The sequence below is a fragment of the Cloeon dipterum genome, chromosome 3 (assembly GCF_949628265.1).
Source record: "Cloeon dipterum chromosome 3, ieCloDipt1.1, whole genome shotgun sequence".
NCBI lineage: Eukaryota > Metazoa > Arthropoda > Insecta > Ephemeroptera > Baetidae > Cloeon > Cloeon dipterum.
The window spans coordinates 12,204,410-12,228,234 of record NC_088788.1 but is presented as its reverse complement, the minus strand read 5'-3'; the positions used below and the strand labels follow the sequence as shown (position 1 = coordinate 12,228,234).

Genomic DNA, 23,825 nt, shown 5'->3' with positions numbered 1-23,825 from the left:
ATTAATGCCACAAAAGGGTCAACTTCCTAAATAAGGCGCGAAAAGCTCAAGCAGCAGCACCACCAGCCGTCCTTTCGTCTTCAGTCTTTGGTTCCGCTCACAAAGTTTCAAAATTTAGTTTGCCTCTCATAGTCTGTCGTCTGTGTTTATTTGCTGCCTGCTGTTTGCGATCGCGATCGGCGCGCCGTCTGAAGGCGCCAGCGGAAATCACCGCACCTGACAGGCAGGGCAGGCACCAAGGCAAGGCAAGCAGGCGAAGGCAGACAGACACCTCGATCCGCCATTGTATTTAGCCTCTTCAGACGAGTCGGGAACCTTTCGCTGTCGTCCAGTTGAACGCCTTCCGAGGTCGCCCGAGTCCACGGACCGCCTCAGCGACTCATGATCTGAGCGCCAAACCTGCGCTCGTGAGTACAAAAATTAAAAAATCTCGCTCGAATCCGCTTTTTGCTAATCAGAGCAGTGTCTTGTGACTGTTGTGGTGACCCTGAAGGTTGCCGTGAATATCAACAGAGAGAAACGCACCCTGAATGTAGTGTGTGGCGTTCGCAGGCAGTATGGGCTACGACGTCGTCAGGTTCCGCGGAGATGTCGACGAAGAACTCATCTGTCCCATTTGCTCGGGGGTGCTGGAAGAGCCCCTTCAGGTAAACCCTTAAAATTATTATTTCGCTCTCACTGCCGCAGCCTCGCGTGAGCCAGTCGTGTGCTCTAAAGGAGGCAGTGCGTGTGTCTCGCTGGGAAACAGGTTTTCAACCCGTTCGTTTAATTGCAGGTGCCAAAGTGCGAGCACACCTTTTGCAGTCGATGCATCAAAGAGTGGATCAATCGCCAGCCTTCCTGCCCGGTTGATCGTATGCAAATCTCTGTCAGCGACCTCAAGCCCGTGCCCCGGATCCTGAGGAACCTGCTCTGCAGGTCGGATTCCGCTTTCATGAAAATATTTTACGGATATTATCGTCAACTTGCATTACCTCTCACAATCAATTTTGATGTGCCAGCCTCGTCCCAAATTTGGTTTCTTTGTGTAAAATTTCAGTATTCAAACAACTATTCCGATTTCCGATTCCCGTAGCTGAAACGAAGATTTTTTAAAAGTATAGAATAGACTTGGAACGCTTAACACTAAATTTCCTTATCCATTTTTTATGGAAATTATAAAACAAAACCAAATATAACTGATTAAGCTAATAATCAACATAAAATCGGTAATATCTCACAATAATTATCATTTCCCTTGTCAGTTTATCTCAGATACTCGCACTATACTAAGGGATGTGCTCATTCCCTTCTGAACAAGAAATTCCTGGAATTTTTTGTTTTGTATTGAGCAATCCTTTGCATTGGAGAGATCGATGCTCTCTTTTGTATTAGGTCGCGTATTTTTCTTTAAATTCCGTGTTGTAACTCCTGCAACGATTTATACTATTTGAGAAATTGTTAGAATTAAACGCCACGCGTTTTTGTCCGATGCAAGCTGCCTGCCAGCTTAAAAACCTGGTTGAGTTAGTGTTGGACATTTACGCGACAGATGTTCGCTCTCCGTGAGGTGAGTGACTCGCTGCATCAAAGGCTAGCTGATGAGGGTTTAATACCCGAAACGGCTGTCCTAGTCATGGGTGTTTGGCAACAATGAATGTTCTGCGATTTCTTCTGAAGCATTTTGGCACTCGCTTAAGTGTTTTTGAGGATTCGCTTAGCGTTTGTTTTTGATGATTTCTCGAATGGTCTGCGTTGCATTGAGTAGGATCCCTTAGTATAGTGCGAGTATCTTTTAATTGAGATAACTGATTAATTTCATGCAAGTTTCAATTTCTTTATAGTATTATGTATTCATAACAATAAATTTATTCTGTCTAGATTGACGATTACTTGCGACAACAATCGGTATGGGTGCACCGTGGAGGTGAAGCTGGACGCGTTGGCGGCGCATCTATCCGAGTGCGAGCACAACCCGACGCGCCCCGTGTCGTGCAAGCAGGGCTGTGGGCTGGTCATCCCGAAGGACGAGATCAAAGACCACAACTGCGTCAAGGAGCTGCGCTCGCTAATCCACTCGCAGGCGCAGAAGATCGGCGAGTTCCAGCAGGCCATTGCCGAGCAGAAGTTCCAGATCAACGAGCAGAAGCGCGAACTGCAGCTACTCAAGGACTTCATGCGGGCCATGCGTAGCTGCAACCCGGCCATGAAGGCTGTCTGCGAGCAGATGGAGCGCGATGACGTCGTCCGGTGGTCCAACTCGCTCACCAGAGCGCGCATTCTGCGCTGGGGAGGCATCATCTCCACGCCGGACCCAGAGCTGCAGGTACCAACCCCATTTTTGCTAACTGTTATTTTTATTCATCTTTTTTATATATATACAAATGCAAATTGTTTTAGACTAACTGAATGGAAAATTCCAAATTCATTCAGCAGATGGATTTTCAGAATCCAGAAACGGAATTACAGTCAGGGTGTCAATTGATTTTAGACGATAGGACAATAATCTTAACTCAAATTCAAATATTTATATTAAAATTAGGTCCATGGCTAGTCAAATATAAATGAGATAGGCTCCTATTCCTCCCTCAAGCATCATATCGTTCAATAAATCGCCCCGAAAGCAATTAAAACCTAAATAAGTAAACAAGCTGTGAGATATCCCACAAGATTTTTGAATAATATAGTCCCTTTTCTATTTTCTTACCAATTTCTTGCAGAAAATTTTTACGTTGATATTTTAAATATTTTTAGTGTCTTTTGCGTATGACTTTGACTTGTTCTAAGAGTATAGTCAGGCAGGAATTTCATTTTTCATATTTTTTACCAACTATCACAAATTTTTATATGCTTAGAAAAAAATCAAAAACAAAAATATTCGTGAGTTTCTTATTGCCCTTAAATTTGACAAAAATGACCCATTGTTAAATTCCTAAATCGAAAATATTAGACTGCTGCCTGTAGGTCATATTATCACAAAAGACTTAAATAAACAAACACAATTTTATATAGTTTTTACCCAGAATCCTGGTATTGTCATCCTTGGACTAATTGTGTGGCTATCAAATAATAATTTTCAGGCTTCGGTTCGGTCGTCGCTTACAGAGTCAGGGTGTCCGGCGCACTTGATGGAGGAGCTGATGGAGCATTCGCACGAGTGCAACTGGCCGCGCGGTCTCAACTCACTGGAAACGCGCCAGCTGAACAGACGCCACTACGAAAATTACGTTTGCAAGCGAATCCCTGGGAAGCAGGCGGTGGTGGCGTTGCAGTGCGACAACTTCCACATGAGCGAAGATCTCATGATTATTCCTGGACTTGTGATGATATTCGCCAATGGTGAGAAAATTATCAAATTCTCTTACTTGAGGGAGACTTTGGTGTCATTTATACGCAAGCATGTAGAAGTGTTAGTTTTTGGTTATTTATTGCTACAAATGTTTCAGACGATAACATGCATTAACTCTTTTTTATGTTGTCTTAAGAAACGCAATTAAACTATTTTTAACCGCTGCAATGGTTTCAAAAATTTGTTTATATTAATGAAATGTTTTTTGTTGACCATTCCTTAGTGAATCGATATTTTAACTGGAGCCTAACGGTTGCCAAATTAAATCTAATTGTAATTTAAATTTTAAGGCTAAAGTTAAATGTATTTTAATTGTAAATTTTTCTCGTTGACTAAAAACTGTAATTATTTAAATATTTTATCGCAAACAAAATTATGTAATTCAACTGATTGTGAAATGTAAAATCATTAAAAAAACGCTAAATAATTCATAATTATTTGAATACGTCCATTAATATGTTTAAAATATGGCCTCATAAAACCATTTTTTCTAATAAATTCAAACTAATTATGTTTGTATGATCTACTTGTTCTACTCTAACCAACAAAATTCTTATAATATTAATTTAATGTTAGGATGAAAGCACACCAAAACTAATCGTGACTAATTTTTTATGCAATTTCAGGTTCTAACTTTGGACGTGGTCTGTTGGAGGATGTGACTGACTGATAAAAAGCAATCTTGGTTCCGCAGGGAGCGTCCTTTGGCCCTCCCTTGCCCCTAGGCTAGAAGAAGCGAGCAAACCCGGCACTAAGATGAAAACACCCGTCTACTGTAACATCACCATCGTCATCGACATACAGATAAGAATGCGAAATACCTAATTTGAGCGAAGTCTAGTTTGCAATCAAAATTAGAATTTAAATTGACGTGAAGTGTTAAGTGTTAAAATTTGTGTCTTCCTTTTGTCTCATCATGCTTTGATAGATTCTCTTGATATTTTGATAAAAACAACGCATGACTACCGTGTAAGGTCAACTATCAATCAATTAATTCGTAGATTGCTACTTTTGAAGTGATTAAATTGGTCTCAAGGGCGAAAGTGGAATGATTGATTGGAGACCGGAACGAATACTTTTTCTACGAATGCGGCGAGCAGTGAATTTTGAAAAGCACAAATCTCTCCGATCAATTGAAAACCGTGCCGGCATTTAGATACACACAAATTATTTTTTTAATTGTTTAGTTCGGCAGGTGCCCCCAGACTGCGTCAGATCTCGTCTCGCAACAGTCGCTGCTTTTGTTTGCATTCCACATTTGAGTCAAATAATTTATTCTCGTGACCACAGCTGGGCGCATCGGCTAATTATAGTTTTCTTTAATTGAGGGAGTAAGTGCTTCAAACTGTGCTTAGACCAGATATTTTAGTTGCATTTTTTAATTCGAGGAGCGAATTTTTAAAGGATGTACTTGTTTATACAGCTGAAATTAATAAATACGGAAAATTGCAATTTCATATCGTTCATTTTCTTTCAATTTTTTTCCATAATTGTACGATTTCAGCTGCATGAAGGGGTTTGGTGTTCAGTTGGTCGGACATGAACTCCTTGTGACGTTTCCGTGAGCCTCGAAGTTGCTCAATTTCTCCAATTTCTCGTTGATGATGAGGTTCCTCATGCAGCCAACGTACTGCTTGTCTGAGGTCTCAAATCCGCGCATCACAGAGTGTCTGTGGCTGCCCATGAACAGCGGGAAGATTGTGTCGGTCATGCTTCCAACTCCTACTCCCACATCGGCGGAATAGTTGTCCACAGTCAGTGTCACCAACTTTCTTGCTTTGATCACTGAAAAAGATGGAGAAATTAATCAAAATGAAAATTTTGGGTTTGAAATTCATTCAGTCTTATTTGCATAATGCAGTCAACTTTCTGCCTATGTGGAAATTACCTTGGATGGTGTGCCACTTTCCGTCGCATAAGTGATACGGCGTTGGCGGAGTGTATGTGGTGCTGAACGACGTCTTCTTGCCGTTGTTGACGCTGGCTTTGACGGCTCCGTCGATCAACTGCAGCACAAAGAAGTCACCCTTGCCGTGCACAGACATCAGAATGCCGTTGTTGCTGCGTGGCCGGATTTCCAGTTTGATTTGAATCTCGATGCCGACTTTGAATGGCCCAGCTAATTTGAAAGATTTAATTTCTCGTCTCATTTATAAATTCTATGCTCTTACGAGTCTTGATGTAGCCTCCGTCGGCTGAAAAGAAAACGCCTTCCTCGACCTTTTCAGAGCATGGTGACGTTCCAGCCGAGAAGGAAAGGTCGACCAGCTTGTCGTTGCCCATTTTGAAGTTGCGCAAGCATCCCTCAAACGTTCTGGTCACACCCTGATTCAATTAATTGATTGCTCAGTTCAATTCCACCACCCTGTGAGGTTCTTACTCCCAAATTGTTCTTCTGCGCGTCGATATTCTTGCTGCCCACGCCTCCCACGTAGTATGGTGGCACGACGTTGATCGAGTTTGTGGTGCCCTTCGACGTGCCCTCCACCTTGTCCGCGTTGTCAATGATCAACTTGCCTGTGGAGGCTTTGCGGCTGAAGGTGGCCGTGTGCCAAACGCCGTCTCTGTACGACCCGGTCGACTGGATGATCAGGGTGCCAGAGCCGGTGTTGAAGCTGTAGTATACCTGGAAATTCGTTTTAAGGTTATTTGAAACTGAAAAGATGAATTTTTCACTTTGTGGAGGAAATACTCGGTCATTTTAATTTAAATTGCAAATTTAGCAAATTGAATTCAATTTTGAAACTGTTCCGAAAGGTTTTTATGCGATTATACCTTTCCGTCCTTCATGTACAGCGCTATGTGATCAATATGGTTCTCGTCACCAACGTAGAAGATGACGCCATCGCCAACGAAAGTTTTGAATTCGACGGTGAAATCAAACTTCTTCTTGAGCTGGCCTGGCAGGGAATTGTACTCGAGGCGACCATTCGCCACTTGGCCTATTTAAATAATTATTATCCACGCTTTCCTTAAAATTATTTTCTTGAACTCACCGAATCTGAGGCTGTCCTCGGCGACGTCACGGTCGACAGCCGGCCGCCGCGGCAGCATGCACTGCTCAGGGGCTGGTGCGACGGTCGTCGTGGGTGGCAACGTGGTCGTCTCAGGCTCTGGCGATATGGTCGCGGGTGGAGGTGTCGGCCGCACTTTGTCTAAAAGTATTAGCGTATACTTGGTAAGGACATGGCTCACTCAGTATAGCTAATACTTACCGATTGCTCCTTCCTCTTCCTCCTTCTCTTCGGGCGCAGATGGGCCGGCGACGGCAGGAGCAGTGCCAGAGCACTTTCCGAGCACGGCGCCTGGCCTGTCCGTCGAATTGGCGAAGTTGATGAAGACGCCATTGACGGTGGCATCGCCGAGGCAGCCGACGAACGCGTTCGAAGCTGCAACCGTGCCTGAATTTGGATTGTAGTCCCTTGGCAGGCCAGCGAAGAACATGTTGCCCCATTTGAGGTACAGCGGAGACGGCGGCTGGACCGACGTGAACGTGTCGTAATCGTCAATGTCCAGCCTAAAGTTTAATTTTATAGTAAAATTGTCTTCATGCACAGTTCTAGAATTTGTATCGATTTGGTGGAAATTTCTCGGAGCAGAAATGAGCATAAAAACGCCTGCAGCAATTGAAGTAGGCAATCTGGCATGCATTACTGTTACGCACGTTGCCTATTCATGCTTTTTGGCGATAAGGCTCTCATTTCTTCAATGCATATATTATTCTGTCACGTTGGGAATCATGGAAAGCTTAAAATTCATCTTGTATTAAATATCCGCGGAACAAACCTCAGCTCGCTGGCACTGTGCGTGGCAGTGAGCACGTGCCATTCTCCGTCGTTGTACAGGGCGTCAGAGCTGAGCTCGTTGCCCTGACTCCTGAGCACCAGTTTACCGTCCACCATGGACAGGGAGAAGAAGGCCAATTGGTCCCTGCTGCTGGCCAGGAAAATCAGACCGCTGCGAGCGCTCGAGCGTAGTTTCAGGGTCAGCTGCAGGAAATTCTCGGAGGATGCGTTGAGCCAGCGCACGTAACCTGGTTGGCGCTCGTTGAATGAGACGATGGAAGCAACCTGTTAAATGGATTAAATTAAAATGTTTTTATAGGTAATTCTAAATATTTAACCTTTGATGGACAGCCTGGTGACACGCCGAAAGATTTTGTTTGGGTCAAATCTACAAGTTCGCCGTCAAAAACGACTTCATCGATGCAGCCATCAAAGTCGATGTTGGTTAGCTCAGGGTAGGAGTGGTCGCCAGGGTAGCCACCGAAGTACATCTTTTCAGAAATGAGACTCTCCTTGGCAGCGTCTGGAGTGTTCAAGACCCCTTCTGTTTTCTGGTTGATCTGGAAGCAAATAATTATAAAAGGTTAGATAATTAGACCTCACTCAAATGTCGCAATATGATACCTTGACGTTTCCGAGTTTCCTGTCTCGCGCAATCTCCACGGTGTGCCATCTGCCGTCGTTGTACTTCACCTTAGATTCCACCTCTTTAGGACCGTCTCCAAGGTTCAACTGAAATGCGATGAATATTTTTATTCGACCAATTAGGCGCGAAGGGACGCAGCATACCTGCGTGACAACTCTTCCGTGGCGAAGCTGAACTGCAAGATACGAGGTATCTTCACCCAGCAGGAAAACGAGGCCTTCCTCAGCGTAAGTCTTGAATTTGAAACTGACAGCTGTCTGCTCTGGCCGGACGTATTCTTGGGCGTCAACCTCCGCGTAGCCCTCGCTATCGAAGCGCAGACCGGTACTTGTCACCAAATTCACGAGTTTGTTTCTGTGAAAAGAGATGGTAATGGGTTGATTTATTTTATTGAGGATTTTTAATTTGCCTCTCGATCGCTGGAAGGTTGTTCACCGCGTCTGCAAAGTTCCACAAACTAATTGGCGTTTCCCCGATGACGAGCTCTTCCATTTGTCCTTCAAAGGACGAGTACTTCACCGCTCCCTGGATCTCAAAGGAGGAAGGATAACCTCCAACGAAGAGCTTGGAATATGTTTGGTCTAGGTTAAGAATCGAGTAGGTGCCTGTCAATGCCTCTTCTTTCTGGTACAATTTTTCTGTGCCGTCGATGTCTTCCTCTCGTACTGTCAGTTTCGCATTTTTGCCAGTTCTATTGCACACCATTGTAATTATTCTGGTCCAGAAATGAAAACAATTCAATTACCTGTCTATGATGATTTGATACCAAGTATCATCAGCGATATTTTTGTCGCTCACAATCCTCTGTGGACCAGAGCCCAAGTCGATCGTCAAAACTGGATATCCATTTTCGATTTCCAACGCGAGGAAATCATCTGTGATTGCCCTCTTGACCAGATTCTTGGTGCCAACAGCGTTTCCAAGATAGAGCACGAAACCGTTTGTCTTACTGGTCTTCAAGTAAGTTGAAATTTTGGTGGACGTAGCGAGCAAAGGCAAGCCTTCAGGATTCTTCAACTGCAAGGTAGTGTTTGGATAGAACTGTACTCCAACCTTGATCCTGAGAGAGAAAAAATTCAAAATTTATATACAGACATTGATTTTAAATTAGATAAAAACCTGTTGGCGAGATCTCTGGCTTGCATCACTTGTTTCTTCAGCTCGGCAATTTTCAGGCCAACGTCCTCGCCCCTGCGATTCAAATTCTCCTGTCCCACCTTGACGGAATCAATGAGATTGGTGATGTTGGGCAGCACTTTGTTCACACGGTCGACTAGAAAAATCGAATTTAATAATACCAAGCGGAATTTTTACAGCATTATTTACTATGTGCTGTGGATCCCTCGAACTTCTTGGAAGTGTCATCCATGTTCTTCGGTATTAGCTTAGCGTCCTCGAGGTATTCAGGTAGACGGGTCACCATATCCTCAATGCTGCTGAGCGCCTGCTGCGCGGAGCGGTCGGCGGACTCGCTCCTCTCGATGACCTTTCGAGTCTCCTCAGCCAACTTCGAGGCGTCGCTGGTTGGCAGGGACTCCAGCATTTGAACAATTCTCTCGTCGATGCGGGCGGCTTCCCTGTTGATGCGCTCCACGTCGCCGACGGCTGCGGAAGCCTGGTCCAAGCTTGGTGCCAGCTCCAGGTCAACTCTCTCCTGGGCACGCTTAGCTCGGTCCAAGAGTTCCTCAGACTGCGCCTTTCGCTCCATTGCCTTTTCTGCACTTCCTGCAGACTAAAATTGGAATTGAAGTAAATCATTAATTTTATTCATTTGAAAAAAGTATATATACCTTTTCCTTAGCGTCATCTGCGATTATTTTAGCTTCGTCCACAATACTCTGGCTGCTCTCAATTGCCTCGACAATATTTTCGTAAGCTTTGGCTGCGTCAACCGCATTTTTAGACACATCTCTGGTGTCAGCTAGCATCTCGTCCAGTTCCTGCGCCCTGCTTGAAATTTCAGCTGCGTGATTTTGCGCGTCTTCAATGGGAGCGAGCAGATCATCTAGACCTTCTGCCGTGCTATTGAAGTGGGTGTCCAAACGAAGCATCGACATTTCCACATTCTTATTGGTCTCAGCTGCGATTGAAAAAGTTAAAAAATATAAAAATTTGATTTTTGTAATCTAACTCAAAACGCCTACACAATTTGTTGAAATTATCTTTAGCCTCATTTAAGAGTTCCTCTGTCTCCTTATTCAAGTCTTCTGCGTTTTTGAGGGCAGTTTTAGCAGCACCAGTGGAGTTCACCGCTCTTTCCACCTTTTGAGCCAGGCGTTCACTCCTGAAATTTGGTGCTTTTAATAGAAACAACTCGACTCCAACGCGACTAACTCCTTACTTTCCAGCCAAATTCAAAACAGCCTGGTCGTCAGCCTTTTTGAACGTCTCCTCGGAGTGTTGCTTCAAATCCTCAAGCTTTTCGACGAACTCGGCCACTTTTTCGCTCAGGTCGTTCAGAGCAGCCGTCTGGTTGGTGATCGGCAGCTCAAATTCTTGCATCGCATCTTCCAGGTCGTGCACTTTAGCTAACACGTCTTTCGCCTCGCTCCGGCTGGCGCTCAAGTTTTTCGCCTTGATTTCTTCGAGGATGGCCTCCGCCTCCTGCAGGGCTTGGAGTGCCGCCTGGGGACTGGCGCCACCGTCAAGGCTGTATGCCAGATCGTCAACCTCCATCACTACGATGTGAGAGTGGCTGACCGCCTGACCAATCAGATCATCAACCTCCAGAGCATCGGCGTACAACTTGTGCCCGTTCAGTTTTTCCGAGTTGGTCAGTGCGTATTGGCTCTAATATTTTAAAATAATTAATTTCTCCCTTCTGGATTGTAATATTGCGTATACCCTTCGGTTAACTGAGCGGTGATCTTGCTCGAGTGCCTCAACACTGGTCTGTAGAGGAGTTAAATCCACCTTATCTGGGTTCAAAGTGATCACTTTTGGCTGCAGTTCATCAACAAACTCGTTGATATAGATCAGCCTTTGCGTGGTGAAATATCCCAGAGCAACAGTCTGTTTAAAAAATAATTATTTTAAAATAGAGGAATAAAATGGGGTATTACATCAAATTCATCCATGATGGGATCAATAGCACGCTGCAGTTCGTCAGTGACGTCGAGGAGGTCGTCGATGCACGAGTCACATCCAAAGCATCCCTGGTCGGGAATGAGCACCCAGCGGTGTGGGCAGTGGTCGCACTTCTCACCCTCCACGCCACTCAGGCACTCGCACTGGCCGGTCTTAGGATTGCAGCCAACTCCGCGGGAGAAATTGGTGTTACAACCACAAGCTGTGAACAAAAAAATGTTTATTTGTGCAAAAAGTAAAATCTTGAAATAATAAACAATCGAGCTGAAAAAATGTCTCGTTAACTTACTGCTGCATCCTTCAGGGGTGTAATCCCAAAAGCCTGGAGCACACCTGTCACATTTCTGGCCCGCAACGCCCGGTTTGCACTGACACTGTCCAGTTTTATCATCGCACTGACTGGCGAGCGACGCCACTCCGCAGTCGCATGATGTGCAGCCCTATATTCAGCGTTTAGAATTAAAACGCAAGGGAGAGGGAAACGTTTTTTACTTCTCTCGAATCGAAATTCCAGTGGTCGTATGCGCAGCGGTCGCACCTTTCACCCTCGACATTTGGCAAACACTCGCAACGACCTGTGTAGCTGTCACAGTGTTCCGTGCCACTCTCCTCACAATCGCACACTTAAATTTTAATTTAAAAAGTTAAATTTTATAATTTTGATTAAAATTATACCTTGGCAATCTTTGAGTTCCACGGCGTCGCCGAAAAAGCCAGGTCTGCAAATAGCACAGGCGTCACCGGCGGCATTGTTCAGGCAGCTGATGCACTTTCCAGTGATCGAGTCGCAAGAACCAGGGTCTTCAGCGTTGATATTGCCAGAGCACTCGCAAGGTCGGCAGTAATCACCTTCGACCTCAGGCCGTCCGTAGAAGCCAGACGCACATGCTTCACACCTGGCACCTGCGTAGCCTGGCCTGCACTGGCACGAAATCCACTGTCCGTCCAACGAGACATTGCAGCCGGTAGCAAAACTGGAAAAGAATAATTTATAAAACTGCATCAAGATGACAATTGATCGAGGAAAATTAAAATTAAGATATTACGTTCGGTTACTTCAAAAGGAAAATGTCAGGAATTTGAATTCTTCGTGATAATTAGTATCTCTAAAATATCATAGACAAAACAACTAAAAAACTATCCTTAAAAATCATTAAAGCTATTTGCAGTTGCAATTAAACTGAAATAACTTTAAAAATAACACCAGAAAAATCCTATTCATGTGCTCCATGGAATTCTTCGTTAAAATAATATCTATTTAATATATATTTTACTTGTTAGAGGTGTAAGGCAGAGGGCAGGCGCAAATGAGACAGTCTCCCCTGGTGGCGTCACCGTGGTAGCCCACTTCGCACATCTCGCAATGGTCACCAGTGGTGTGGTGTTTGCAGTTCTGTTTGAGATTAAATTATTGCAAATTTCAAAAGAAAATTTTAATCCAATGAAACGCACGATGCAGACGCCGGTGATCGGGTCGCAGGTATCAGCGTGTCCGTTACATTGGCAAGGTGTGCAGAAGCCACCGTAAGGTCCGGTCTGTGCCCGGAAGTAGCCTGGCGCGCAGTCTTCGCAAGATAGACCCTGGTAGTTGGGTGGACATGCGCACTCCTCGACGTCCAACGCGCTGTGCTCGTGGGTGATCGCCTGCTCTGGAGGCATTCCCACTTCCATCGTCACATTATCCAGTCTGTGCGGTAAGATTTACTCAGGATTAGAAAGAATGAACTGGATATTTTTTTTTAAACAAAATCGTTCAATTTTTCATGGTTTCCCATTTAAAAAAAGGTTGCAATTTTCATGCCAAAAATGTATTATGCTCACCTGACGGTGATAGTGGATTCCCAGTAAGTTGCCCTGATGTAAAGTCCGGTGAACGAGTGGAGCACCTGCATGAGCTGCTCCCTGGTTGCCGGAGCACCACTCTGCAGCTGGAAGTTCTCCTCCAGCAGTTGCACGCTGTGCGTCCAGAATTGCGCCGCGGCCGGTTGCTCTATGCTGAAGTGCATCAGCTCGATGCCGGCGCCGCGCAATATCACGTCAGCCGCGTGGACTGCGGCTCCTGATAATTTTACAGTCAATTAATGCGAAGAAAATAAGATTATTTTTAATATTTACCGAAAATTCCGCTGTTGTACATGATGATGAATTTCAGCTGGCCGCCGTACGAGTGCAACTTTCTGCCGAGGTAGTCCTCGGGCGCGACGAAATAGGCGATTTTATTTAGGACGTGTTCTGGGGACAAGTCTGCCAGCACGTGGTATTGAGTGTAGCTCAGTGACACTTCAATCGGCTCCACCTCGGCGTCTGGCAACACGGTCGCGATCGTCCAACCATCCATAAGCATTTCCTGGAATTTAGAATATTAAATTTAATACATAAAGGATAAAATTTTTTGGACTCACTGGTGAATAGAAAAGGCTAGAAGACATGCAGCGAGAAGCCTTGCCAAAACAGAAGCACTTGCTGCAGCCTGCAGGGTTCGATGCTTTCAGGTTGAATGTGCCATCAATGCAGTAGTCGCAAGAGGCGCTTTGGACGTTTTCTTTGCAGTGGCACATCGCAGTGGTCTATAACAGAAATTATAGTCAGCAAAAATAAAAAATTAGGAATCTACAATTATCATCTTACCTGGTCACAAATTTCTGGTGTGGTGCCCCTGAGGTCACAGTTGCATGTAGCACAGTCAGGGAAGTACCAATGGCCTGCCTCGCAGTGGTCGCAAGTTCTGCCCACCACGTTTTCTTTGCAGCTGAAATTCATATATGTTAATCGAATGTGTTAAAATTATCATTAAGGATTTTACTCGCAAGAGCCGGTTTCAAGATCGCACTGGAGGTTGAATCGGTTCACACCGAGCCTGTTGCAGTTGCACTCCTCGCAACCAATAATAGGGTCGAAACCGTAGGTGTATGCTTCGCACTGGTTGCATTTATCGCCAACCACGTTATGAGGACAGATGCAAGCGCCTGCAAATCCACCAAATTAAAGTTCAACTAACTTTACATTTTTTCACGCATACCTGTGTTGACATCGCAAAGGGCAGTGGAGGGGCAGTCGCAGGGCTTGCACTCGGGGAAGCCGTAGTAGCCTGTTTTGCAAGCTTCACACCGGCGTCCGATGACGTTTTCCCGGCAGGGGCACTGGCCGCCAAAACTGTCACACTCGAAGCTCGTTGAGCCGGAAAAGTCGCAATTGCAAGGAAGGGCTCCGTTATTGAACTCCGCGGTCAGCGAGAAGACGGCTTCACGACAGAAACCTGCAAGCAAAATATTTTGATACTTTTCAAAGAAATAAATATTTTTATGCTTTACCTGTGGTGTTTGCATCGATGTAAAAGTTGTTTTTGCCACATTGGGAAATGAAAACGCCCGTCCGATCGAGTGGAACTTCGTGCAACAAGTTTGGACGGTAGTGTTCTGCGGGGACGACGATCACGTAATCCAGCCACATGCCTTTGTTGGGCAATTCCTAGAAAATAACTTTAAATTTAGTAAAGTAGGATTTTTGCATGGCAGGAATTACCCTCAACGTAAGGTGGAAATTTTGGGTCAGAGAGAATTCATGGCTACCGTCAATCTGCTTAATTACTCCTCTGCAGCCTGAGTTGGATGGGCAGTGAGGCACCATTAATTTTGCCTCGTACATTTGGCCATTGTGCACCAATCCATTCACTTCAAACTCTGAAATAATTCATCAAAAATAAATTTGCAATCTTTTGAATTTTTGCATCTTAAACACTAAACAATTTTTTTCACCTGGGAAATCAGGCTGATAGAAGTGAACAATGAACACGTATTTGCCCTCCTGGGGCACCTGTCCAGCGATGTCAATGATTTTATCCAGGTAGACCAGAGTTGCGTCAGGGTCGACGATTCCTGACGGCAGCTCTTTGGCGATGCGCTCAGGGTCTTGTTCAAACTCGACTCGCTTCGACGACGGCGGCAGCGGGAAGGTGGCTTGCAGGCACTCGCCGTCCTTGCGCACGCACGCTGCCCTCGGCATGATGTAGTCCATGTGCCACCTGTCCAACGGGATAGCCACCACACTGTCCAGAGCAACATTGGTTTCGTTGTTTCCACCCTGAAATTATAGATTCAGTTATTGATTCGTAAAGGGTGGATTCAGGACATTTCTCACCTTTAGCACGATGCTGATGGCGTTCGAATCAAAGTTGAAAATCGCAACTTTACCGTCGTCGTCGGTGACGGCTTGCCGGCAGATGGTGGTGTAGCTGCACTGGTACAAGACTACGTTCCCCTTGTTTTGCCCTGATTTATTTCGCAAAATTAATCATGCAGATTTTGTTGCGAAATATTTCTCGTACCCGTTTGCGATCTGGTTTCAACTTCTAGAGTGGATGGCTCTGAATTTTCGTTGGGAGAGAAGTAGTTGATGAGTATGACGTACGGTCCTGGTTTGGTGACACGCATGTCAAGCCGCACCTCGTCTTGGTCAGGGTTGATCAGAGGGAAGTCACCAGTTAGACCGAGCTGGTCCAGTCGCTATAAAATAGGTTTGAAATTTGATTGTTTTTATTTTTAATTACGCCAGTAGAACGGCTGGTCAGAACCATTTGAAAAATTTATATATACAAATATTTCCCCTCACCTTATCATCAGTGAAGTACTCTCTGAATTGCTCTCTGATTCCGTTGTTGTCAATGAAGCCTCCTTCTCCACGCACTACATCAAAGCGATTGCAGCTCGGATATCTGTTGTAAATTATTGCATATTTTAAATTTAGAAGCTTTTTGAAAGGTTTAAAAATATTTATTAGCCTTATAGAAACCTGAACTAAAAAATGGGTTGGAGGTGCAACCATGATTTAATTGGCTGGCTTAAAAATCACGAGTGAAATAGCGGAACGATATGCAACCTGCACTGAATAGCTGATTAGCGGCACAGTTTCAACCCCGCTGTAAGGCGCGGACGTGATCGAGAGACTTTAATATGAGGGATTGTCATAATTTTTTCTGTATTAGTCTTACTTAGTCCTTAGTCTACTCCGGCGTTGACCTCCTGGGCAGGGCATAAATCAAGGTTATTTACCTTCCTTGCAAATAATGCTTGGTAATTTTTAGGTTGATGCATTTATCAATAAATTACTGAATAAAATCAACAATTATAACAAGAGAACCAAATGGATTGACTCATCAACCTGACTAAAATGATTGGTTATATAAGTCCCAGCTCTTTTCTTTTAAATAAAATTCTACTACTTGAAAACAGGAAACTTATCAGCATTACAAAAAACTCTCATTTGGCATTTCATTTGAAATATGATTAAAATCTTACTTGTAATGAGTGCAGAGCGCTTGGTTTTCGAGCAAGCACGGCTTGTTGGCGCTGCTGACGAGGATGTTAGCCTCGTAAAAAGCAGACGGCAGGAGGACAAAGTAGTCAAGGAACACGTTTGGCTTGTCGATCTTGGTGTGCACGTGCCAGTGTCCAGGGTTCATGACTAAATGGAACGGAATGCCGCGCACTGGGTCGGCCACGGTAACCAGGTCGGGTTCGTCGGTCGGTTTGAACAGCACCTTGAAGGACTGCTCCACGTCCGTGCTGCCCGGGTTGTCTGGCTTGATCGTGATGTAGCCGACGACGGCGTCAGGGTTGCGGTTGACGTAGCGCAGCACCATGCGGTACAGCGACGGCTTCTGGATGTTCACCTCGTGCACGATTTCGTTCTGCAATTGCGAGAAGACGGCGTAGCCCTTCCACGAGAAGTCCTGGAAATCGTTCTTGTCGTAGGCGAAGCGCACCGAGGTGCCGGCCGGGGTGCGGCCGTCCTCAGCCTCGTGCTGCATTTGGTAAAGGGTGGGGAAGAAGTGCAGCTGCAGGGGCTCGTCGCACGTGCGGCCTGACACTCGAGGCTGGCACAGACATTGTCCCGTCACCTTGTTACAAACGCTGTTCACTGAGCCGCCAATGTCGCAGCCGCAATCTAGAATATAAATATTCAATTTAATGCGTTTCCACAAAACATAGTTTTTTTAATTTTTGATTTCTCACCAGTGCATCCAAAGAGATTGCTCTCCATCAAGTCATAAGTGCCATCGACGCACTCCTCGCACTTCCTGGACGTGACCGACGGCTTGCACATGCACTGGCCACTCTTGGTGTCGCAAACCCGGATGCCGCCAACAGTGCCAGCCTCGTTGCAAGAGCACTCTTCGCAACCCTTTGACCAGGAAAATCAACTTGGAACTTAATTATCCAGTAAAATTTCGTTACCTCCGAGTTGTAGGTCTGCAGATTCCAGAAAAGCGGCTTACACTCGTTGCAGATCCTGCCCTGAACGCGACTCTTGCATTCGCACAGCTCTCCAGCGGGCACTGAGCCGCAGCCCTGGAAAGCCTCGCTGACGCCAGCTGGGTCGCAATTGCATTCTTCGCAAATAGGGAAGTTGTAGAAGCCTTCCTTGCACCGCTCGCACTGCAGGCCGTCAAAGTTCTTGTGGCACTGGCATGTGCCGTCATTGTCGCAGGAAATGCCAATGGAGCCACTTCCGTCGCAGTTACAGGCTACGAAAAGAATTTAATTGATGACAGAAGGCCTTGAAATTAAAAAAAATTAATTTGATGAATGCAGAAATGGAAATGCAGTACAACATCAAGTTTTAAACTACGTTAAACAATATATAAGGTTTCTGCACGCGGTTCCTACCGAAGCACTCAGGGTACTTGAAGTATCCAGGGCTGCACTGGTCGCAGGTGCGGCCGGCAAAGTTGCCCTTGCAGCGGCACCGGCCGCTCACGACATCGCACACGTCAGAGTTGCTGCCGTTGCCGCTGCAGCCGCACGGTCTGCATTCAGGGTATCCGTAGTAGCCAGGTACGCACTGGTCGCACCTGGCACCACCGTAGCCTTCCTTGCACAGGCACTGGCCGTCCTCTTTGTTACAAATGCCGGGCTCTGTGCCCTTGTTGTCGCAGTCGCAATACAAACAGTCAGGGTATTGATAGTAACCGTCCTGTAGAGGAAAAATAGAATTCACAAATTTATTCGAGGATTAAAAATAAAAAAAGAGTTTCCGCTAATTTTACCTGACAAACTTCACAAGTGCGTCCTCCAAAATTGTTCTTGCAGACGCACTGTCCTGAGGACAGATCGCAGACGCTGGACGTGGCTCCGACCGAATTGCAGCCGCAATCGACGCACTCGGGGAAGTTGTAGTAGCCCTCGGAGCACTGGTTGCAGAAGCTGCCAGTGTAGCCCCTCTTGCACGGGCATTGCACGCCGTCCGCGCCTTGCGTCGCCTCGCACTGGCCGTTGCGGGTGCCGTTGATGTGGCACTCGCACGGCCGGCAGTCTGGGTAGCCGAAGTGGCCAAAGCTGCAGCGGTCGCAGTTGGGTTCTTGGAATTCGGGTCGGCACTCACACTGACCCGAGCCCTCCGCGCAGTTACCAGTCGCATAGTGATAATCGCATTGACAAGCTACGAAAAAAATTAAAATATTCTAGCTTAAAAGAATTGATTTTTAAAAGCAAAAAATTCTAGAGAAAGATGTTATTTAACTTCAAAAGCAAATAAATTTCCCTAAAATTTCAAACGCTGGATTCAATTGTTTTAAATTGTCAGACAGCGAGTATGTTATTTGAAAATAAAATCAAGGTTCTCTTCGAGTTAGTAAATTTGCATCTGGCATTTACTTACGTTGACAGACGTTGGTGTCATTGAGGAAGACGGAGAAGGGCCTGTAGAACCGACTTTTACAGCGTTCACAGTTGTTGCCCTCGGTGTTGTCACGGCAATTCTGACACACACCACCACCCTCATAGCGGCCGTGGATGTCGAGCGACTCCATATTCTTGTCCACCTCGGGATCGTACTCGCACTCATCGCTATGTCCGAAGCAGTTGCAAGCTGAAAATTAATTATTTGTTAGAAGTTTAGAAAATTTCGTTAATGAGCATTTACGTTCGCATTGGAAGATCTGGTTCGACTTGGACTGGCGCCACGCCTTTTGCACGAAGCCAGGACAGCACTGCTCGCACTGGGCGCCGCACGTGTTGTGCTGGCACCGACAACGTAGCTTGTAGGGGTCGTTGGGGTCAGTGATGTCGCACGTGTCCGCGTGGCCGTTACAAACGCATCGACCGCCAATGCTGATATCTTTGATTGAGTAGTAATACTAAAAAGAAAATGGAAGGAGAACGCCACGTTAATTTTCAATTGGATTTAAGTATTTATTATATTTATAGAAAATTAAATCAGAAAGTGCGTTCAATTTGCACAGATCTATTAGAGCTTGATTTAAAACCTTTATGATGATTAGAACATTATCAATTTGTTTTGTTTTCAACAAAATAAACTTAAAATGCTTGCAGTTACTAAGAAAGGGTTTCTTCGAGCAAATCGCAAACCACTTTGAGAAATTTTAAAAATGGGAAAAATAAAATAAAACTGAAAAATTATGAATTTTCTTTCAAGTGCGATTATTTTGATTTTCATTCAGATGCATTTTTTTAAATTAAATATATGATCCCCGGGAAAAACTTAAACTTTTAAATCTATATTAAAAAATGTAGCTTTCGTACAGATGGGACTTACTCTTCTAGTTACGGTGGGGTCCTGACGTTGGACAACGGACATGAGGTGACCAAGCAGCGTTTTGGTTCTGAGCAGACGCATGCGGATGTTGGTGGCCCTACTCCACTCCTGCAGGACGGTGGAGTTGAAGAAGTCGTTGGCGGAAGGTCGATTTTTCACGACAAACGCAAACATCTGTATTATAAAAAAAATGTAAAAAAAAATTAAGAGTTACAAAATTTGTGATCAGACCTCGCCACCCTCCAGCGGGACAACTTTGGAGAACTGCGTGTCGCAGTTGACGGAGTCATCGCGCGTGATTGGCTGTAGACTTTCAACGCCGAAGTAACTCTCGCAGTCACTGTTGGAAGTTCCCATTAAAATTTAAAGAAAAACGCAAGTGAAATCGAAATAACCTTGGAGTGTCAGCGAAGTATTGCCAGGGCTTGTAGGTCAAACCGTTGTCCACAGACCTCTCCAGGGCCCAGACGCCGGGCCGCGGAGAGTTTCCCATGCGGATGAATACATAAGCGACGTGGAATTCCTGCAATCGTTCAAGTCTTTTAAAACAACAGCAGATAAAAAAGATGAGATCTGCTGACGAAAGCCTAAAACGCTGGGTGGTCGTTGCTTTGAAAACTACCAGCTCCCTTTTTGCCGCAGCTGGTATGGTTCTTAATACTAAATAAAATCCAAATTTAATATATAAGAATTTGACTTGCTGAGGATAAATTTCAATCTAGCCAAGAAAAATATCTATTTGAAGATTAATTTTTGCATTCATGCTTTTCCAGTTTATTTTTCTTGTGTTTATATTTTATAATTTTTGTTTTAAATTAAAACACCCTTTAAATTAAAACACCGCATCTGTTATTAACTGTTCTAGTTGACTGTAATTCCTGCTACTTATTTTTGCTAACAAAATTAAGATGTAACAAGAAGGAAAAATGTGCCAAATCTTCACCTTCCCTTACCATACCCGCAGGGAAACGGCGTGCTCGAGAGCACTATTTAATTTTTATTGCTTATTTGCTAGACTTTAACTCGTAAAAGAGGTTAAAAAATTAGTAAATTAGTCTGGATTATATAAGACAAAAAATAGAGTAGAATCAGTCTGAAGGGCAGGATGAATGCGGCGCTTTGATAAAATGGAGCGAAAATTAATGGAGGAAATCACGCGCCTACATTCATTTTCTTCCCACTAAGAACAGAGAAGACGCTTTATCTGCACCAAACACATTGGGACCAGCTTCCGGCAGCGGACGTGCACGATAACCCGAATTTAGAGATAAGTGCCTGCTGCTGCTGAACTCAATGTGTTTTTCGATCTGCTGGGGTATAAAATCACTTCAGGCTCATATTTTGTTAAAAGCAAAATGTTTCCAAAGAGCCTATTGTTGCACGGTGTCGCTTAAAAAAATTTACTGCCTTAAAGTTATATAATTTGCTTTGGAAAGAACGCTTGGTGTTCGAGGACCAAAAAAGCGCAGTTCTCACAGGCAGAGCGGTAACATGTGCTGGCCAGATGAGAAACGCGCCGGGCGGCTACATCTGGACCAGCTCTGGCGAATGAGCCGAGCACACATAGAGGGAATCTGTGGCTTTTTGCTCTCCAATATATTATATCTGACACTTGCAATGGCAGCAACAACCACAGGAAACAGAAGAGAGATCAAGCCAGAGAAAAGAATATCCGACAAAATGAACAAAACCTTAAAGATGCTTCTGTACAATATTGAGTTTTCAAGCAGATCAAAAAGAAATTTATCCTAAATAAATTCGATTCATTAAATGAGTTGTAGTGAGGATTCAATTTTTTGCTAATGTTTTGTGTAGTCACATATTGCATTTTATTGTTACTACTTCTGAGCTAATGTTAGGCGTTGATGCTGCAATAAAGATGCTTTGAAATAAAGCCTTTTCCAAAAGTTGTTATGACGAAGCGTCGACGGCTAAAATAATGAGGGTTAGAGAGATCAAGGCGGCTCCGTTTTTCCCGCTCCGCTATTCGGCAAGTGTCTCAATTATAATTACTGCCAGAGCAGAAGCGATGACGCAATGCTCAACAACTCGCAGCTGCTGTGCTTAAGTGAATGATAAATTCGGGCCCATGAAAATGCGGCACACAAGCAATAGTGTTTGTCTGAAATGCAAACGCGCATAATAAATGTAACAGGACGCTGTTTCGCAAAAAAAAGAAAAATTTATCACAACGAATTCTTCAGTGTTAATTTTTTTGTTTGGAAGATATACCAGATTATACTTTTTGACCAGAGAAAAATGCAACATAACTATCTAACTCCGAGCCTATATAACACATAATTAATATTCTGACCTGTCCCAAATCGATGGTCAGGGTGACCTCGTTGTACTTGGAGCCTCTGGACAACGGAGGACTTTGCCACCAGCGGGTTGTGCCGTCGATAGCGTTTTCCGCAGGGTGCCACTTGTTGGGCTTCGTTTGGTCGCAGTAATCGCATGCCTGAAATTCAATTAATAAAATTTGTATTCTTTAATGCTATTACAATGAAGTTTTCCGTTTAAAAATCTGATGCTTCTAGAGGAAATTTTAATAAATCTCCCAAGTTAATTTACATAAAATATCTAGATTACAGAAAATTGTATCACGTTAAGTTAAAAATATATATATAAAAAACAAAAATAGGAAAGATTTGATATAATTTTTCAATTTTCTGTGTCAGGAAATTATTTGAAAAATCTAACTAGAGTTTTTCCTTAAATTAGGCATATTAAACAAACATAAGCGTGCACATTGGAGAAATTTTATCTGTGTGACCGCGTTGTTTAAAATGAGAGCAACCCCGCCCAAAAGTTCACGGTGCAAACCTTACTTATCATTGGATCAACATCGAACTTTGCCACTCTGCAAATATGGAGGCTAAACTTAGAAACAATTTGTCATCATACTCCATTCATGAATTTTTTTTTTTAAATTGACTCAGCGTACAATTTCCTATTTACCTGATATTTCTGAAATAATAGGCAGTAATAATAAGCATAAATTTAGAAATATTACAAAATTAGTTTAACCTGCAGAATATTTTTACACAACAAATTTACATTTTTAACAAACAAATTTTAAAACTTTATTTTGAATTTGTGAATGCTTTTATCGGTTGAAAATTTTAGTTAGAAATAGAAGAAACGCACTTGTTAAAAAATGATGGATTTTATACACGCCAAACTTGGTTTCAGCCACTGCTGTTGCCTAGTCATATATTGTACAAACTTCATTACTTGGCCAATGTGTTTCTAACTTTTCGCACATAAATTTTGTGTGAATAGGATGAGAGAACCTCCAGCCCTTGTTCGCATATAAATTTAGGCACACTCTTTTTATACTTGTGTTTTCTAAATATTTTCCAGGAGCTCTGTCTTATCGTCATTAATATTATTTTCTTGTTATATTACCACAGTAAATATTTTATTTTTTTGTCTGCTATTTATATAATTTTTAAATGTTTAAATGCGGAGTGGAAATTGTGTAACTGACCTGTCCGTTAATGATATTCTCATTCTCTTCAGTGGTGGCGCCGACCAGTTTGCAGTAGAGTTCAGGGCTGGATGTGCCGTCACCGCAGGTTGCCGAGGCCGTGATGCGGCGACCCTCGGCCAAATTGAAGTACGGCGGCGTCAGCAGTTCGCCGGCCGCCCATGGGCCGCAGGCGGCCAAACAGGCCACCGCTAGCCAAACGTGCATTTTTTGGGGCGCACGCAACAGTTCAGTCTCTGCCTTCTCTCAGGCGATTTTTCTCTTTCCTCTCTCCTCGCCGGCAGCGGAGGATCTGGCGTTGGTGTACATGGACAAGGGAAAAGCGGAGATGAGCTCTCCGAAAGTGCGCTAAGCGGAGGGGACTGGAGAGGGGTGTCAATGTACCAAAAACTTTTTTGTGCAGAGGCGCAAAGTGTTGACGTAGACAATTCTGTCAGCGGTTGAGAATTTTTTCCATGGCGTTTTTAATATTTTTTACTTTCATTTTTAAAATATTTTTACGAAGGCTTGCTTGCTTATGGAGAAAAAATGCCGAACTGGATTTAGCATGGTGGTTCTTGCTAGGAAAGGTCGATTTCTTAATTCATTATGGTAAAAAGCGTTCTTTAAAATGTATATCTATCGATTAAGAATATTTAAAGTTCCAAATTTAAAGAAGAACAATGCAAAATTAGTTAATAGAATTATAATTTTACTACCAAAGTGACTCCTGCTCTTTGTGCGGCCATGTGGATATTCATAATCTTTTCGTGTTTTGCAATTTTTAAAAGATCTGTTTGCTATTTCTTGCAAAATTTTCTTTTAACTTATATGTAATTGTCAGTAAATTATATTAAATGTATTGACTATTGACCACGCGAGAATAAATAAATTATTATGTATTCCTTTTGTTATTAATTATATATATGGTAATTTTTATTAGCTCAATAACCA

General features: G+C 43.8%; 2 protein-coding genes across 7 annotated transcripts; one reads left to right on the top strand and one right to left on the bottom strand.

Annotated features, from left to right (window-relative positions):
- Positions 1-208: 208 nt before the first annotated feature.
- elgi (E3 ubiquitin-protein ligase NRDP1 elgi) lies at positions 209-4,785 on the top strand. 6 transcript variants are annotated; one of them, XM_065481844.1, is made up of 6 exons: positions 209-407; positions 494-647; positions 776-918; positions 1,861-2,305; positions 3,060-3,318; positions 3,955-4,785. In XM_065481844.1, exons 2-6 carry the CDS (start codon positions 558-560, stop codon positions 3,996-3,998), a joined length of 981 nt encoding a protein of 326 aa, XP_065337916.1. In that variant the 5' UTR covers positions 209-407; positions 494-557; the 3' UTR covers positions 3,999-4,785. The 6 variants fall into 6 exon arrangements, with proteins under 6 accessions (XP_065337916.1, XP_065337918.1, XP_065337917.1 ...); XM_065481846.1 differs by having other exon boundaries at positions 464-647; XM_065481845.1 differs by having other exon boundaries at positions 459-647.
- Positions 4,775-23,191, bottom strand: LanA (laminin subunit alpha). The gene is made up of 49 exons (XM_065481832.1): positions 22,893-23,191; positions 21,714-21,860; positions 19,795-19,922; positions 19,631-19,739; positions 19,400-19,573; positions 18,767-18,980; positions 18,503-18,712; positions 17,892-18,283; positions 17,512-17,818; positions 17,080-17,369; positions 16,858-17,026; positions 16,141-16,789; positions 15,455-15,557; positions 15,171-15,348; positions 14,984-15,114; positions 14,602-14,926; positions 14,369-14,526; positions 14,158-14,314; positions 13,866-14,102; positions 13,650-13,812; positions 13,475-13,595; positions 13,249-13,413; positions 12,962-13,193; positions 12,668-12,905; positions 12,299-12,533; positions 12,121-12,239; positions 11,522-11,820; positions 11,339-11,469; positions 11,136-11,286; positions 10,822-11,048; positions 10,604-10,771; positions 10,101-10,549; positions 9,904-10,043; positions 9,550-9,839; positions 9,086-9,491; positions 8,879-9,032; positions 8,505-8,819; positions 8,169-8,450; positions 7,903-8,113; positions 7,738-7,845; positions 7,452-7,673; positions 7,115-7,398; positions 6,544-6,845; positions 6,325-6,483; positions 6,104-6,270; positions 5,709-5,954; positions 5,500-5,653; positions 5,217-5,447; positions 4,775-5,113 (listed from the first exon to the last, which is right to left on the bottom strand). Exons 1-49 carry the CDS (start codon positions 23,097-23,099, stop codon positions 4,854-4,856), a joined length of 10,914 nt encoding a protein of 3,637 aa, XP_065337904.1. The 5' UTR covers positions 23,100-23,191; the 3' UTR covers positions 4,775-4,853.
- Positions 23,192-23,825: the final 634 nt, after the last annotated feature.

Coding starts and splice junctions, on each gene's coding strand:
- LanA (XM_065481832.1), bottom strand. CDS start 23,099: ATGCACGTTTGGCTAGCGGTGGCCTGTTTGGCCGCCTGCGGCCCATGG. Junction 11,821..12,120: donor CTGCCTTACACCTCTAACAA/GTAAAATATATA, acceptor ATTCTTTTCCAG/TTTTGCTACCGGCTGCAATG. Junction 6,484..6,543: donor GGAAGAGGAAGGAGCAATCG/GTAAGTATTAGC, acceptor TAATACTTTTAG/ACAAAGTGCGGCCGACACCT.
- elgi (XM_065481844.1), top strand. CDS start 558: ATGGGCTACGACGTCGTCAGGTTCCGCGGAGATGTCGACGAAGAACTC. Junction 2,306..3,059: donor CGCCGGACCCAGAGCTGCAG/GTACCAACCCCA, acceptor AATAATTTTCAG/GCTTCGGTTCGGTCGTCGCT. Junction 3,319..3,954: donor TGTGATGATATTCGCCAATG/GTGAGAAAATTA, acceptor ATGCAATTTCAG/GTTCTAACTTTGGACGTGGT.